At 40.8% G+C, this 13,226-nt stretch overlaps 3 protein-coding genes and 1 long non-coding RNA gene across 7 annotated transcripts; 3 read left to right on the top strand and 1 right to left on the bottom strand.

Annotated features, from left to right (window-relative positions):
* Positions 1-27: 27 nt before the first annotated feature.
* On the top strand, positions 28-1,463 carry LOC147818895 (uncharacterized). Its single transcript, XR_015437489.1, has 2 exons — positions 28-130; positions 627-1,463. It is a non-coding gene; the product is annotated as an uncharacterized LOC147818895 (long non-coding RNA).
* Positions 1,464-2,714: 1,251 nt separating this feature from the next.
* LOC111657797 (E3 ubiquitin-protein ligase TRIM16-like) lies at positions 2,715-7,262 on the top strand. Of its 2 annotated transcripts, none has more exons than XM_087175079.1 (6): positions 2,715-3,376; positions 3,619-3,714; positions 3,858-4,091; positions 5,899-6,067; positions 6,222-6,296; positions 6,383-7,262. In XM_087175079.1, exons 1-6 carry the CDS (start codon positions 2,963-2,965, stop codon positions 6,916-6,918), a joined length of 1,524 nt encoding a protein of 507 aa, XP_087031205.1. In that variant the 5' UTR covers positions 2,715-2,962; the 3' UTR covers positions 6,919-7,262. The 2 variants fall into 2 exon arrangements, with proteins under 2 accessions (XP_087031205.1, XP_023265880.1); XM_023410112.2 differs by having other exon boundaries at positions 5,899-6,070.
* On the bottom strand, positions 7,198-8,822 carry amn (amnion associated transmembrane protein). Its single transcript, XM_023410113.2, has one exon. The coding sequence runs from the start codon at positions 8,820-8,822 to the stop codon at positions 7,371-7,373; it is 1,452 nt and encodes a 483-aa protein (XP_023265881.1). The 3' UTR covers positions 7,198-7,370.
* Positions 7,978-12,851, top strand: LOC111657784 (proton channel OTOP2-like). 3 transcript variants are annotated; one of them, XM_023410097.2, is made up of 7 exons: positions 7,978-10,284; positions 10,585-10,988; positions 11,070-11,206; positions 11,296-11,354; positions 11,439-11,563; positions 11,678-12,483; positions 12,578-12,851. In XM_023410097.2, the coding sequence occupies exons 1-7, from the start codon at positions 10,232-10,234 to the stop codon at positions 12,746-12,748; spliced, it is 1,755 nt and encodes a 584-aa protein (XP_023265865.1). In that variant the 5' UTR covers positions 7,978-10,231; the 3' UTR covers positions 12,749-12,851. The 3 variants fall into 3 exon arrangements, with proteins under 3 accessions (XP_023265865.1, XP_023265864.1, XP_023265866.1); XM_023410096.2 differs by having other exon boundaries at positions 10,570-10,988; XM_023410098.2 differs by having other exon boundaries at positions 10,525-10,988.
* The last annotated feature ends 375 nt before the right edge of the window (positions 12,852-13,226 follow it).

The raw sequence follows: 13,226 nt of genomic DNA, 5'->3' as shown, positions 1-13,226 counted from the left end.
ACCACTGCTACTTACATTTACCTACACTGTCACCCAACACACAGGAGCTAGACATGAGGAATGAGGGCGGAGTCACAGATGGAGTGAGGCAGACAGACGAGATGTTAACTTACATCAAAGTTAAGAAATGGTACGGTCCACTTTAAGGGTGTCTGAAATCATACTACATCATTCTTCCAGGCATGAATATGGGAAATATATCATAATATGTACAATTACAGGTAAGTAGGATATATAAATGTTTAAACCCTCCGGACTGTTGTTTTTACCTCTTTTTTAAAATGCTTGCTTGGTCTGTATATTTGCTCTCATTGTCCTGCTGCATGATACTAAAGCTTGAGTACAGTATATAAGAATTGATTCCTAATCTGTTCACTAAGTATGGATATGAGCATCCTCAAACACTCTTCAAGCTAAAATGTCAGCATTATAACCTCATAGTATTTCATTTTAAATCCAATGTGCTGCAGTTGAGCCAAGAAATAAAAAAAGGAGTAACACTCCAAATGTTTATAGACTGCACTGCATTGTTGCTGTTGAGATGTAGCCACTGGGGAAATGTGTTGTTTAAAGAAATCTTCTTCAGTTACAAACATGGAATCTCTTGTTTTCATTCTATCCTGCAGATAATAAAAGTTGTTGTAGACTGTCCTCCTGCTGTGCGCTCATCCAGCCTTAAAGGTCAGTGGAGCATTGTTGAGCGAATGTCACGTACGGACAGGGAGGACTTCATGATTCACCTCTCCTGGTAGCACAGTGGTAACAAAGCAGAAAGGATACCGTCAAGATCAATATGTCAAGCAAGAGGAGACGAGCGTGAGATAAATTCTTAACAGGATTCTTGTACAGCGTCTTGTTAGCCTTGGGAGGATCACTGAAAATATCTGTGTATGATGGTTGGTTGGACTCCCCTGCACTGCATGGTTTAACAAACTGAAAGACAATCATCAGAGTGTAGTGCTGTGCAGTGTCATTGTATGCCACATGGCAGAGTTAACAAAGAGTTGATTGTGGGGTCTGTGTCCCCTGAATATGTTCGCCCCTGTGGGGTAAGTCCTACCACCTCATGTGCCTGCATTGCTTGTGCCTATGCATTTGTTTAAAAGTGTGTTATGTCATAAAAATCATTGACATTAACTTTATCATAACTTTCTAAGTATCTTTTTGCAATAACAACATTTTGAGCAACATTTTCACTCCACCTTTCATCTCTGTACACATTTACATATAGGAAGCCATGTCAGTCCAAGTGTGGCTCACTGGCAATGCAGGCCAACTGTTCACTGATATCACTGTACTGATTTACTGTAGTGTTGTAAACTATGTGAAAGCACAGCATCTTTACATTATTTTATAATGCACAATATAACGTATAGTTTATTTTGCATGTTCAGTCCATGTATAATTATAAACCTTTGTATATCACTCATGTCATTCTTGATAACATGACAGTCTTCCAACAATTTGTATCTTGAGTAATTTTTTTAATAATATACATCTACAGCACAGCATATGTCAATGTTTACTATCGCAACTTTTTAACATTTTAAGTGGGATAAATAAAAATACAAATGTTTTTGATGTTGTAAATTACTTAACTGAGGAATCCATATACTTTGCTCTCCTTTCGCCACATACACTACTTATTATATTTCATCAGCAGAAAGGCTCAAATTGAAGATATGCAGAGTACACTGTAAGATGTTCCTTTATAACGGTCGCAGTTTCCATTAGGAACACTAAGGTTGTGTCCTAATAGTCCTTTTTCTGGGTCTTTGACACAAAGAGAACTTTACATTTTACAATTATACACATATTATACATAATGGATGTTAGATGGCTGGTTCTGATGTTTCTTAAACTTAATATTTTTGTACTAATATTTTTTATAATTTTGTAACTTCCACCAGAATTACATACATGTGAACATGATTACAGGAGGCTCTGAAACATTTCGACCATAATGTGCAGATGGTTGGAAGCTACTAAAATTTAGATGAGTGGGATTCTGCTGTGAAAATTTGCCTCAGTATTTCTAAACCTCAACTGTAAAGCTATAAAGTACATAAATTCTTACTCATTAGTATACCAAAGTTAAACTGAGATCCTACCTCTGCATTGTGTAACCAACATTTACAATATTTTACAGGTCAATGAACATCCTGTCTCAGCCGTTACCTGTTTACAAAGACAACTTTAAGCTTCTGCCGAGACTTTGGTGTGTGTGTGTGTGCAACTGTGTGAGAGAGACAGACACAAAGAGTGGAAAATATTTGTTTTGGCATCTTCAGCCACAGTGATAATCCTCACATTCTGCTCACACATACACTAAATTCAAGTGTCATTGTTTCCTCTGTTCTGCATGGCATGAAATCAGGAAGTTGTACTTTAGATAAGTGGCGTTGTCTGGAAGTTCAGTGACTCTGACATGACGTTGTTATCAAAAGGAAACACAATTAGACTTTACTAGATGGTTTAACAGCACTAAGTGTCCCAGTGCAAAACTAATTTGTGACATTGTCAGTTAGACCACTATCATTGTCTTATTGGAAACAGAACCCAGATGCTATTCTAACTTTACCCGACAATGTAAAATCAGTAAACACAACAGGACTTTAACTTGGACAAAATAAAAGACAGGATGTTGATTCCCCTCCCCAGCTGCATAATACACTCGTCATTTCCTCCTCATATCTTTGCGATCTGGTGTGTGTCTTCAGCTTAGTGAGGCTGAGTACAAGGCGAAGAGGAGAGTAAAACGGGAGGGGTGAAAATGCTGGCTGAGAACAAAATTCCTTAGGCGTGGTTTTAAATTCTTTCCTTGCGCACTGTTAGGGTCTTTCGATAAAAAAAAAAGGCAGGAAAAAGCAGCAATAAGTGAGGAGCAGTCACAATTAGTCTTGTGACCGCCTAAAGGTCAACCAAATCAGATCAAGGGTGACTAGAGGGAACACTCTGAAACATGGCAACTCTCAGCAGTAACAGCGAGGAGAATTTGAACGAGGTTCAACACAATGCCAGCGTGAAAGAGGAACCGGAGGATCCTACCATTCAGACATCTGACATTCTGCTCTCTCAAGATGTGATGTGTGACTCCTGCATGGACAGCCCCAGCAAGGCCCTAAAATCCTGCCTGACCTGTCTGGTTTCTTACTGTGAGGCCCATCTCAGACCCCATCTGGAGAACATCAAATTTCAGAACCACCGCCTGGTGGATCCCCGCCACGACATCGACTGCCGGACTTGTGAGGTTCATCAGCTTCCTCTCGAACGCTTCTGTCTGACGGACGGCTGCTGTGTGTGTCTGGACTGCGAGAGCCAGGAGCATGAAGGGCACACAATTGCATCCATAGGGGAGGCATGCTCACAGATTGAGGTCTCAAAAACACACAAACACACACAGTGCAATTTATTCAACACATTTAATATTGTGGAATTAATATTTTGGCAAATTTGCTTTAGTTGTTTTAAACAGCTTCCCTCCTTTCATCTCAAATGTGCAAAATATTCATTGAGAAATATGTCAGTAATGGTCTTGCATTGGTTCCTAACACATAGTCTTATTTGAAATCCTGATGCAGCATCTCTTGTAGTCCTGTTTCTGATGATTGTTTGTAGGCTGAGATGCAGAAGAAACAAGAGGAGATCAGTCAGAGTACCTCAGCAGCTGAGAGAGCAATTGAAAAGCTGCAGAGCAACAATGACTTAATCAAGGTATGTTGCATAAACAAACATTTCACCATAACCTGTTTTCTGTGGATTGATCGAATTCAAAGTGGCCTGCTTCAAATATGCTATTCTAATTTCATCATCATTTTCTACAATTATTTTGTTTCTTCTCCCTCTGGCCCCTTCAGTCTTCAGTGCAGGAGATTTGTGTACTCGTTGAAGAGCAGTTTGCAAGGATGCAGGCGACTGTGGAGGAGGCTAGAAAAGGGGCCATGGAGGTGCTGGAGGGGGAGCAGAGACAAGCCCTCAGACAGGCAGAAGGCATCCAGGCACATCTGGAGCAGAAGAGAACAGGGCTGATGAAAACATTGGCTCAAATGAACAAAATGTCCAGGAGCAAGTCTGACATTGACTTCCTTCAGGTAGAAAATATGTGAAATATTTAAAATAATTATTTATAAGTAAAGAAATTGCATGACCTAGGAGGGTGCAAAGTCATTTTTGTCAAATGTTTCACATGATCTGGGATTAGGACAGAATGTTCTTTGAGACAAAGAGTTTATTTTGGATTCCGCTGTATTGACAGTGTACACACAGCAGGCATTTCTGCTTTCTGAGTTATTTAACAAAAGAGTTTTTTCTTTGAATTTTTATTGGTGAAGCAAAACAAACACATAACCAATGATTTAACATAAATAGATAGACATTAAACAGCATCGTATACATACTATACTACAGTGGGACAAGCATTACATTGAACAGAGACTAGGCCTTTACTAAGTGTAAAGGATGAGCTGATATGGTGTGTGGCTGAAGCGGAGTGATTGGGGACAGTGGGATTCTGCAGCTCAAGATAGTGGATATGTTCTCAGTTACTGCTGTCCAAAGGGAGTGAAGTGGTTGTCAGGCCCAAGTGTCATGAAAATAATCATCAGTGCTACCCAGAGTGCAATGTGAACAGGTGTCTGTGTCAGCCAATCCCATTTTAAACATTTTATCTTTGGGTGATGAGGGTTTTGTTGATGGTTTTATATCGTACAAGTTGCAAGTTTGTGTTGGTGGTCATAGAGCAGATGTTTTTACAGATTTGTATCCAGAACTCGGGGGTTTGGAGAGAGAGACGATTCAGTCATGTGGTAGGGAGTGTGACGGGGGTATGAGGGATGGATATAGGTTTATAAAGTTTTGAGAGGATCTTTGTTTTATGAGTTTGTTTTTTGAATGATTTTCATGATCTCGACACTTCACTCAGAAGGTTGTAGTGTGTTGTTGGTTATGTTAACTTTTGAATAGATTATGTATTTTAATTGCTGGTATTGGAGGAAACAGTCTCTCCCACCCCTGTACCTCTGGATTAGTGTATTGAATGATATGATAGGTTGTTGAATAGGTTTTCGATAAGTGATCCCTTTTGTTGCCGTGATGGAAAGTAGACAGAGTTTGAAGTACAGTTAGAAGTCTGGACTGTGCCAAATTGGGGTGCACCTACTGGGTGTTAGTGGCCACTTTGTGATTTTCAATCGAAATCGAATTTCAATTTCGATTCTGGGTTTTTGCGGTAATTAAGTTGTTAATGAGTCAAGTGCTTTGAACCATTTGTCGGTGGGGGTGGTGGGAAGCATTGAAAGCAAATAATTAATCTGAGGTAAGGTTTTCATTTTAACTGTCGCAAATGTCAATTTGCCCCATGAGAGTGAGCAGCAGCCTAGGAGAAATATTAATGCCTAAATATTTTATGCTGCCGGTGTGGAGTGGGGAAGGGGTCGTGAGATTAATTTGTTCCAGTTTTTTGTGTAGTGTGAGATTGTGGAGAAGTTTTTAATGATGTTGTTATTGTAAGTGTAAAAATAGACAGGCACATCTAGAGCAAAGGAGAACAGAGGTGACGAAAACGTTGGCTCAAATGAACAAAATGTCCACGAGCAGGTCTGATGTTGACTTCCTGCTGGTACAAACATACGAAATATTTAAAATAATTATTTATAAGCAGAGAAAATGCATTGCCTAGAAGGTTTAAAGCCATTTTAGTTAAATGTATCACATGATCTGGGATTAGCACAGAATGCTCTCTGAGACAAAGAGTTTATGTTGGACTCCACTGTATTGACAGTGTACACACAAGCAGGCATTTCTGCTTTGCGGTTATTTCACAGAGAAGAGTCCTGGATCACCAGCTTCATTTCACATCATGACGCTTGATACATGTTACTATTCTTTTGCTTGTTCTAGGAGTACTCAGATTGGAAGAAAGGAGTGGCAGATGTACGTCTGCCCAATGTGTACGTTAACCGCATGGACTACCTAACCTCTTATGTCCAAGTAGTGACTGATGCTACACAGGAGCTGTGTGATCTGATTCTCTCCTCCTACAGGGACAAACTGAGCATGTTTTGTAAAGGTGGTGAGTGTATGTTATACTGGATACTTTACCTTATATCATGTGGCTTGTCATGGCTCAGTTTTTGAATGTGTTTATGGATTTTCCAATTGTCAAGTATTCAATACATTGCAGAAATCCTGACAAATGACCTCTTTTCAAAATTATTAACTAGGTACTAAATTGACGATGCCAGAATCTCAACTTTCATCCTTGCCTGATCCTGAGACCCGAGAGGACTTTCTGAAATGTAAATAGACCAATATAATATGTTGAATAGAACATGTTCATTTGGCTTATCAGTTATTCACAACTTACATTTCCCCTATATTGTAGACACAAAGAGTTTGACCTTTGACCCAGACACCACGCATCATTTCCTGCGTGTAACAGAGGACAACAGAAAGCTCACCAACACCAGCCCCTGGCAGCACAGCTACCCAGACCACCCTGATCGTTTTGAGTACTGGCGGCAGGCGATCACTTCACAGAGCGTTTACTTGGGGAGGCACTACATTGAAGCAGAGCTGAGTGGGGAAGGTGCTCATGTGGGAGTCACATACAAGAGCATCGATCGTAAGGGAGAGCAGAGCGCCTGTTGCATCACCGGGAACGACTTTTCTTGGTGCATGGGGAGGAACAGCCGAGGTTTCTTCACCTGGCATGCTGGTCTGGAGACGGCCTTGGAAGTTACTGATATCAAAAGAATTGGCCTATATGTTGACTTTCACCAAGGCTCTGTGTCATTCTATGGTGTAACTGGTCCAATGAGGCTGCTCCACAAGTACAAGGCTGATTTTATAGAGCCACTATATGTTACTGTCTGGCTGTCAAAGAAAGACAATGTCGTTTCTCTGGTTAAGGAAAGATGATGCCTCTCCCCAGCTTTTATGAAAAAATTACCAGCTGCCATCAATTTGAGCTTGTAAAAGGAAAATAGTGCGCTATAAATGTTTATTGAGGTTACATAATAAGGTGCATATATGGAGGATTTTTTCACATACATGTGACTGACACTTAAATCTACCACCACCTAGTGGTAACTCTGCAGCATGAGCATAAGAAACGTGCAGCAGTAGGTGTTTTAGGATTTTACTGCAGCTTTACTGCAACTTTACTGCTCTTTAACGTGATATAAATGAGGAAACAACTGCCTGCCAACAATTCTTTTATTTGTCTTACAAGTTCATTTGGTTATTAAAACGCTTCAGTGTCATTTGTATAAGATTATTTACATTGTTTATGAAGTGTGTGAAAAATCATCAAGTTAGTACAAAAGTACTTTGTAAATCATTAACATACCTAAAGTTAATTGCAGTCAACTTCAGGCATTAAAATCAGTTTCATTCTCATCAAAAACTGGATTTACAAAGTACACACCTGTCATGGAGATTGAATTATTAGTTTCAGTCCCAGACAATCCGGGAATATCGGACAGCATGTTGGGCTTGTCAAACATGGGGTTTTCAAATCCGTGGTCAAGAGGCCCACCAAGTTCTCCAATATCACCGTTTCTTTTCAAGCTTCTCAGAGATGGCATTGATGGCATTGATGGCATTGAAGGCATTGATGGCATTGATGGCATTGATGGCATTTGAACAATGCCCCTACGAATCAGGACAACTACTATGACAATGAGTGTAATCATAATAAAAACTCCAAACACAATTCCAACCACCATCCCTGCATTGCCTCCAGACTGATTGCTGCTGCTGCCAGTTGAGGCTTGAAATTCAGCCCCAGTGATTCCGAGGTTAGAGCCATGAGAGCGGGCATCCTTCACTATTTCCGAGGCAAGAGCTTCTGACTTTTTCCCCTTTTCTCCATCCAGAATAGCCACCTGGATCTCAGGTGAGGGACTGAAAGGGATGATCCCCATCAGACGTTGTGACTTGACAACTTTAGACATGCCCAGCTGGATGGATTTGTATTTTGGCTGGACGAGAAAAAGGTGATGGATCCGTTGCCTGTAACTTTGCAGGTTGAAACCAGGGGCATAATGGATGGTGATGATGGCACCACATACCTCACAGCAGTGTCCTATGGGGAGTAGAGGCATCTTACAGTTCATAGATGCACATGTTACACTGCTACAGATTCGCTGATGGTTTACAGAGTTCCCACACTCACAGCCAGAAGGATCCCCACACCCTGGGTTCCCAACAGTGATGGCAGAGGATCCGTGAAACATCAGCCGGCCTGAGCGTGAGCTTAGATACTGTGAAAACTCAGATTTGCTATCAAACTTCTTCCCTTGCACTGACACAGATTTTACAGGAATGCTAGACTGACTGGAGCTGGTGTCCACTTTGAAGGAGGAGAGGGCTTTAAAAACCACGTCATCATACTGGCAAGGGACACTCTCTTCATGGACTGAGAACAGGAAGTTTCCATGCTGCAGCTCATCCACAGTCGCAGCCACCTGCCACAGAGCTGGGTTAAACCATTGCAGAGAGTCTGAATCTTTGAACTTGGTAGTCACACCTTGTCCGCAGCCTGGTTCTTGTCCTGCCAGAACATAAAATCCAGCTCCTGAATTCAGGATGAACTCTCCATCAACTGGCATCCTCATCTCCTGCACAGCATGCGTGGTCTCCACAAACACAGACACTTGTCTTTGGGCTGAAAACTGAACTATGTCATTGCCACATGGGACAGCTCCTTTGTCCCAATTGGTCTTATTCTCATAGTTGGTGTCAGGGATCCACTGTTTGTACAGGGCGTTCGCAGCCCCGACAAGACAGAAGAGAAGGAGCATGTCTCGTGTATTCAGCATCTTGAATATTTGTGACAGACTGAGAGAACATTAGGTGACCTTTGTGTCCAACCTTGTGACTAACACATGAGTGCACGCAGCTTAACAGTAAATTTGATGAGTTCTGAACCTTGTCAACCTGTTCAAGCAGGTGACCTGTAAAAGATTTACTTTTTCACCAATAACAGACCTGCCTCTGCTTTAAGGCAACATTGTCTGCCTGTTACCAGAATATCCTGCGCAGAGAGTTCAGTGGTTATTCCGATGTGGGCTTTCTACTATTCTCCTGTCTTTCCTTGTCTTTTCAGATTGCTCTGTCCAAATACTATGACTGCAGGGTACTGAAAACATTTCAAATTAAATTCCAAGTAAATGTTCAGGGATGCACTGGAAAAGGACAAATTCTTCTTGAAGGGCAACTTCTGGTCTTCCAAGATCTTCAATTCCTTGGTTAGCTTCTTTGAAGACAGCCTGGAAATGCATGTTTCATCTGTTCTTTCTTATTTCTACTATGAATTGTTTAATAAATCAGAAATCCCAACATTTAAAATCTATAAAAGTATAAAACCAACCTTCATTCTCAAATTACTCAGTCAAGATCATAACTTGTTGAATGAACTTAACTATTACATCATAACATGCTGCAGAAATATTAACATTAATAACATAGCACAAAGAAATGCAGTTAAAAAGCATGAAAAAAATACCAGACTGGGTTTAAAATTGTTTGGTTTTTTATTCCTCTAGCTTCCACATAATTATTTTCACTCAGTATGATCTTAAACAATTCAGAGGTGAATAAATAAGAATTTTAGGATATTGCTTTTGAAAAAGTCATACATTTAGGAAGCAAACTGTTTTGCCATATTTGTATGTTTTTTTTTATTTATTTATTTATTATTTTCAAATGTCTTCCAGTCACCAGGACCAGGTTCTCACTCAGCAGAGACATCACTCAGTAGTGTAATCCTACTTCTTGGACCAGGAGCTAGGATTATGCATAAAAACCTGAATTTCCTCTGAGGCAGTCTGTCACCTGTGGCAAAGTTGCATGCTATTAGAGATAAGCATGCTGCTTACATAGAATAACAATACAGTACGTGGCCAAACGGGAATGGATACGGAAGTGATGATCGGAACTATGCTGGAGGAGATGCTGTGGGGGCGGGGTGACAGATGAGGACAACTAATTAGCCCGAAACTCGCTACACCTGTTGCTCTTCGTTTATTACACCTTGTTCGATGCGCTATCTTCTTGTACAATGTGACCTGCAGGAAGAGGAACGCTACTTAAGAGATTTTCTGTTCTCCACCAGTGTCCTTAGTCTCCCCTTTGACCCCCATTGATGAAGTTTAACGCGTCAAAGACTCCCAAGACCTGCCTTTGACGTTATCGTAGACAACAATCTTCATCTGGTCGACAGGACATCATGAAAACTGTAGCTCAGCAGATATTCCGGACCTGCAACAAACTTTTCTCTAGGTAAATTTAGGCAACAGTGTAGAGCAACTATCTATGACTCTCAAATTATGTCTAGCTGCCCCACTAAGCCTCTTATTTTGAAGGAATAGAGTGAACTTTAAAGTGCATTAACCCTTTAAAAGCAAAGACAAATTATATCAAATACATTTTCTATGGTACACTTGTGAATTTTTACAGCACTTACCTTGATCTGTTATATTCTTTTTGTTGGCTTATAGAAAAATATCTTGTATTTCTCAGCTGGTAACCTGAGCATGTTTGGGATAATTGCTGTTTTACTGCAAGAATGACCTTTTGTAGAAAAACACCAAATGATGTTGTGGAGGCCCATCCATCCAACATAGAAACAGCAGCACAACTGGAAAACATCCAACATTTTCCCAGTCCTTCCTGTCCTCCCAGTGTGGAGGCTGTGAGAGAGGGTGCTGTCCACCATGTGGCAGTGGTGATAGAGAGGGCCCACCATGGTGGTGGATGGCTCCTGTCTGGCATAATCTGCATCAACATCCTGATCCTGGGCTGTGCTCTGGTCAGCGCCAGTGCCTCCAACAGCGTGGCCATTACTGCCGTGCACCAGCAAATCTTCCTCATCATTCTCATCCTCCTCACAATGTTGTGGATGCTGTTTTACACAGTCATCACCTCTCGAAAGGATCAAGAAGTCTTGTTCAAAGACAGTCATGCAGGGCCTGTGTGGCTCAGAGGTGAGAACTCTCTTGGGGCCTCTGTTCTTTGAAGTGTGTTCTTTCATGATTTGATCACTTTGATTATATTTTATATTGCAGTTGGACTTGTGCTGTTTGGCCTGCTCAGTCTGCTCATGGATATCTTCAAGATTGCCAACTATGTGGGCTACCTTCACTGCGACTCAGCTGTTAAAGTTGCTTTCCCTGTGGTGCAAGCTGTATTTTTGGTTGTACAGGTTGTAGCATTTTAGGAACATTACGCTTATGCAGTCATATTTTCATTTCTGGATGAGTATGGAAAACTCAATGAAACTGTCTGTTTTAGACATACTTCCTGTGGATTCATGCAAAGGACTGTGTGCAGCTACACACAAATTTCACACGGTAAAATGTCTTTATTTATTAGTCAATTCTTTATTCATTTGCTTATAATCTTGCAGGACATGCTCATTGTTTCACTCTTTTCAGGTGTGGGCTTACCCTTACACTCTCAACTAACTTGGTGGTGTGGATGGCAGCAGTGACTGAAGAATCAATTCACCAAACTGAGATCCCTGATTTAAATTTCACTGTCTCACACAAAATGTACAGAGGTATCGTTTTTTTTTTGTTTTGTTTTTTTTTTTGTTTTTTTAAATCACTTCTAATCGGATTCATTCATGGTCGCTGTTAAGGGAAAAAAAACTCAACTGGTCTTTCCATTTCAGCTAGCTTTGGTGATAAGAAGTGTAAATGCAGCCACTCGGTGTGTGACACCTTCAAAGACGCCTACTACTACCTGTACCCCTTCAACATAGAATACAGCCTCTTTGCTTCTGCCATGGCCTACATCATGTGGAAAAATGTGGGTCGACTTGTGGAGGATCACAGTCACCACAACGTTGAGTTCCGTCCAAAGGATGTGTGTTTAGGACCCTTAATGGGAATACTTCTGGTGGTGACAGGAATTGTTACATTTATAGTGTATGAGGTGGCAATACTAGAAGAGGAGGAGAAGAAGAGAAACATGGCCTTGCTGATTCATTTTACCATGAATATAGTGATAGTGAGCCTGATGTCCCTCTCCGCTATGATCGGCTGCATTTTCTACAGGCTGGACCGCAGGGAGCATGTATCAGAGAAAAACCCCACTCGAAGTTTGGATATGGGGCTCCTGGTTGGAGCCTCGATGGGACAGTTCATCATCAGCTATTTCACTATTGTGGCTGAGGTGGCGACGGGAGCCAGAGGCTACCTGAACGCCCTCAACCTGGCCTGGGCTGTGCTGACGGTGCTTCAGCTCGGCCTTCAGAACTACTTCATCATTGAAGGCCTGCATCGGGAGCCCTTCCATGTGATGCAGGAAGCAGCTCTGCACACCAATGCTCACGCCTTCCAAGAACATGTAGAGATGAGCATTGTGATGGAGACCAATAAGTCTAGCTACTTCCCAACTTTAAGTTTTGTTAAGCCAAGTTGGAAGAGAAGAGTTCTGAAGGAAGTCTGTGCTTTTTTGCTGCTTTCTAACATCATTGTAAGTTGTATTTATGCTTATTTTCTTATATTGCAACTCTAACTGCAACACAGTTTTCCTTTGTCTTTCGTATTCACTTATTCTGTGTTGACAGCTGTGGATCATGCCTGCATTTGGTGCTCGTCCCCAGTTTGATCATCCCACGGAGATGCAATTCTACAAATTCACAATGTGGGCCGCTATTGTGAATATTGGACTTCCTTTTGGAATCTTCTACCGCATGCACTCAGTTGCTAGTCTGTTTGAGGTGTACTTAATCTCTTAGCTGAATCTATTTTTGAGTATCGAGAGCACTTTTGTGATAGCCTGTTTTATGTAATAAATGTTTAAGTTTAATTTCATATATAAATAAATTTTAACTTAAAAAAAAAAAATCATGATGCATTAGTTATTAGCTTCCCAAACATTTAAATTCCCACATACAAATTTATATTTATAAAAGGTTTAATAATGTGCTGCAGTCTGAACATATTACAGGCGATTCCATTTACTTGTATAGTTATTGATGAGCGCCATAGTCTGGGGTTTGTTCATCTGATTATGTTCTGTTATTGAACTTTATAAACAGCAACAGTTGTAGCCTTAGAGCAGTGGTTCCCAATATTTTAAAACAAAGCAAAATGCTTGTGACCCCTTGTCAAAGGTTTTAACAAGGTATTCAGTGTTGTTGTTGTCCCCCCTTATCTAAAATCATGAAGTTGTACTATTTATAGATGTATTTGTAGACCATCCCCTCAATATTT

Source organism: Seriola lalandi, unplaced genomic scaffold (assembly GCF_002814215.2).
Source record: "Seriola lalandi dorsalis isolate HSWRI2012SDOR001 ecotype SW California unplaced genomic scaffold, Sedor1 jcf7180002054412, whole genome shotgun sequence".
Classification (NCBI taxonomy): Eukaryota; Metazoa; Chordata; class Actinopteri; order Carangiformes; family Carangidae; genus Seriola; species Seriola lalandi.
This window is presented reverse-complemented; position numbering and strand designations above follow the sequence as displayed.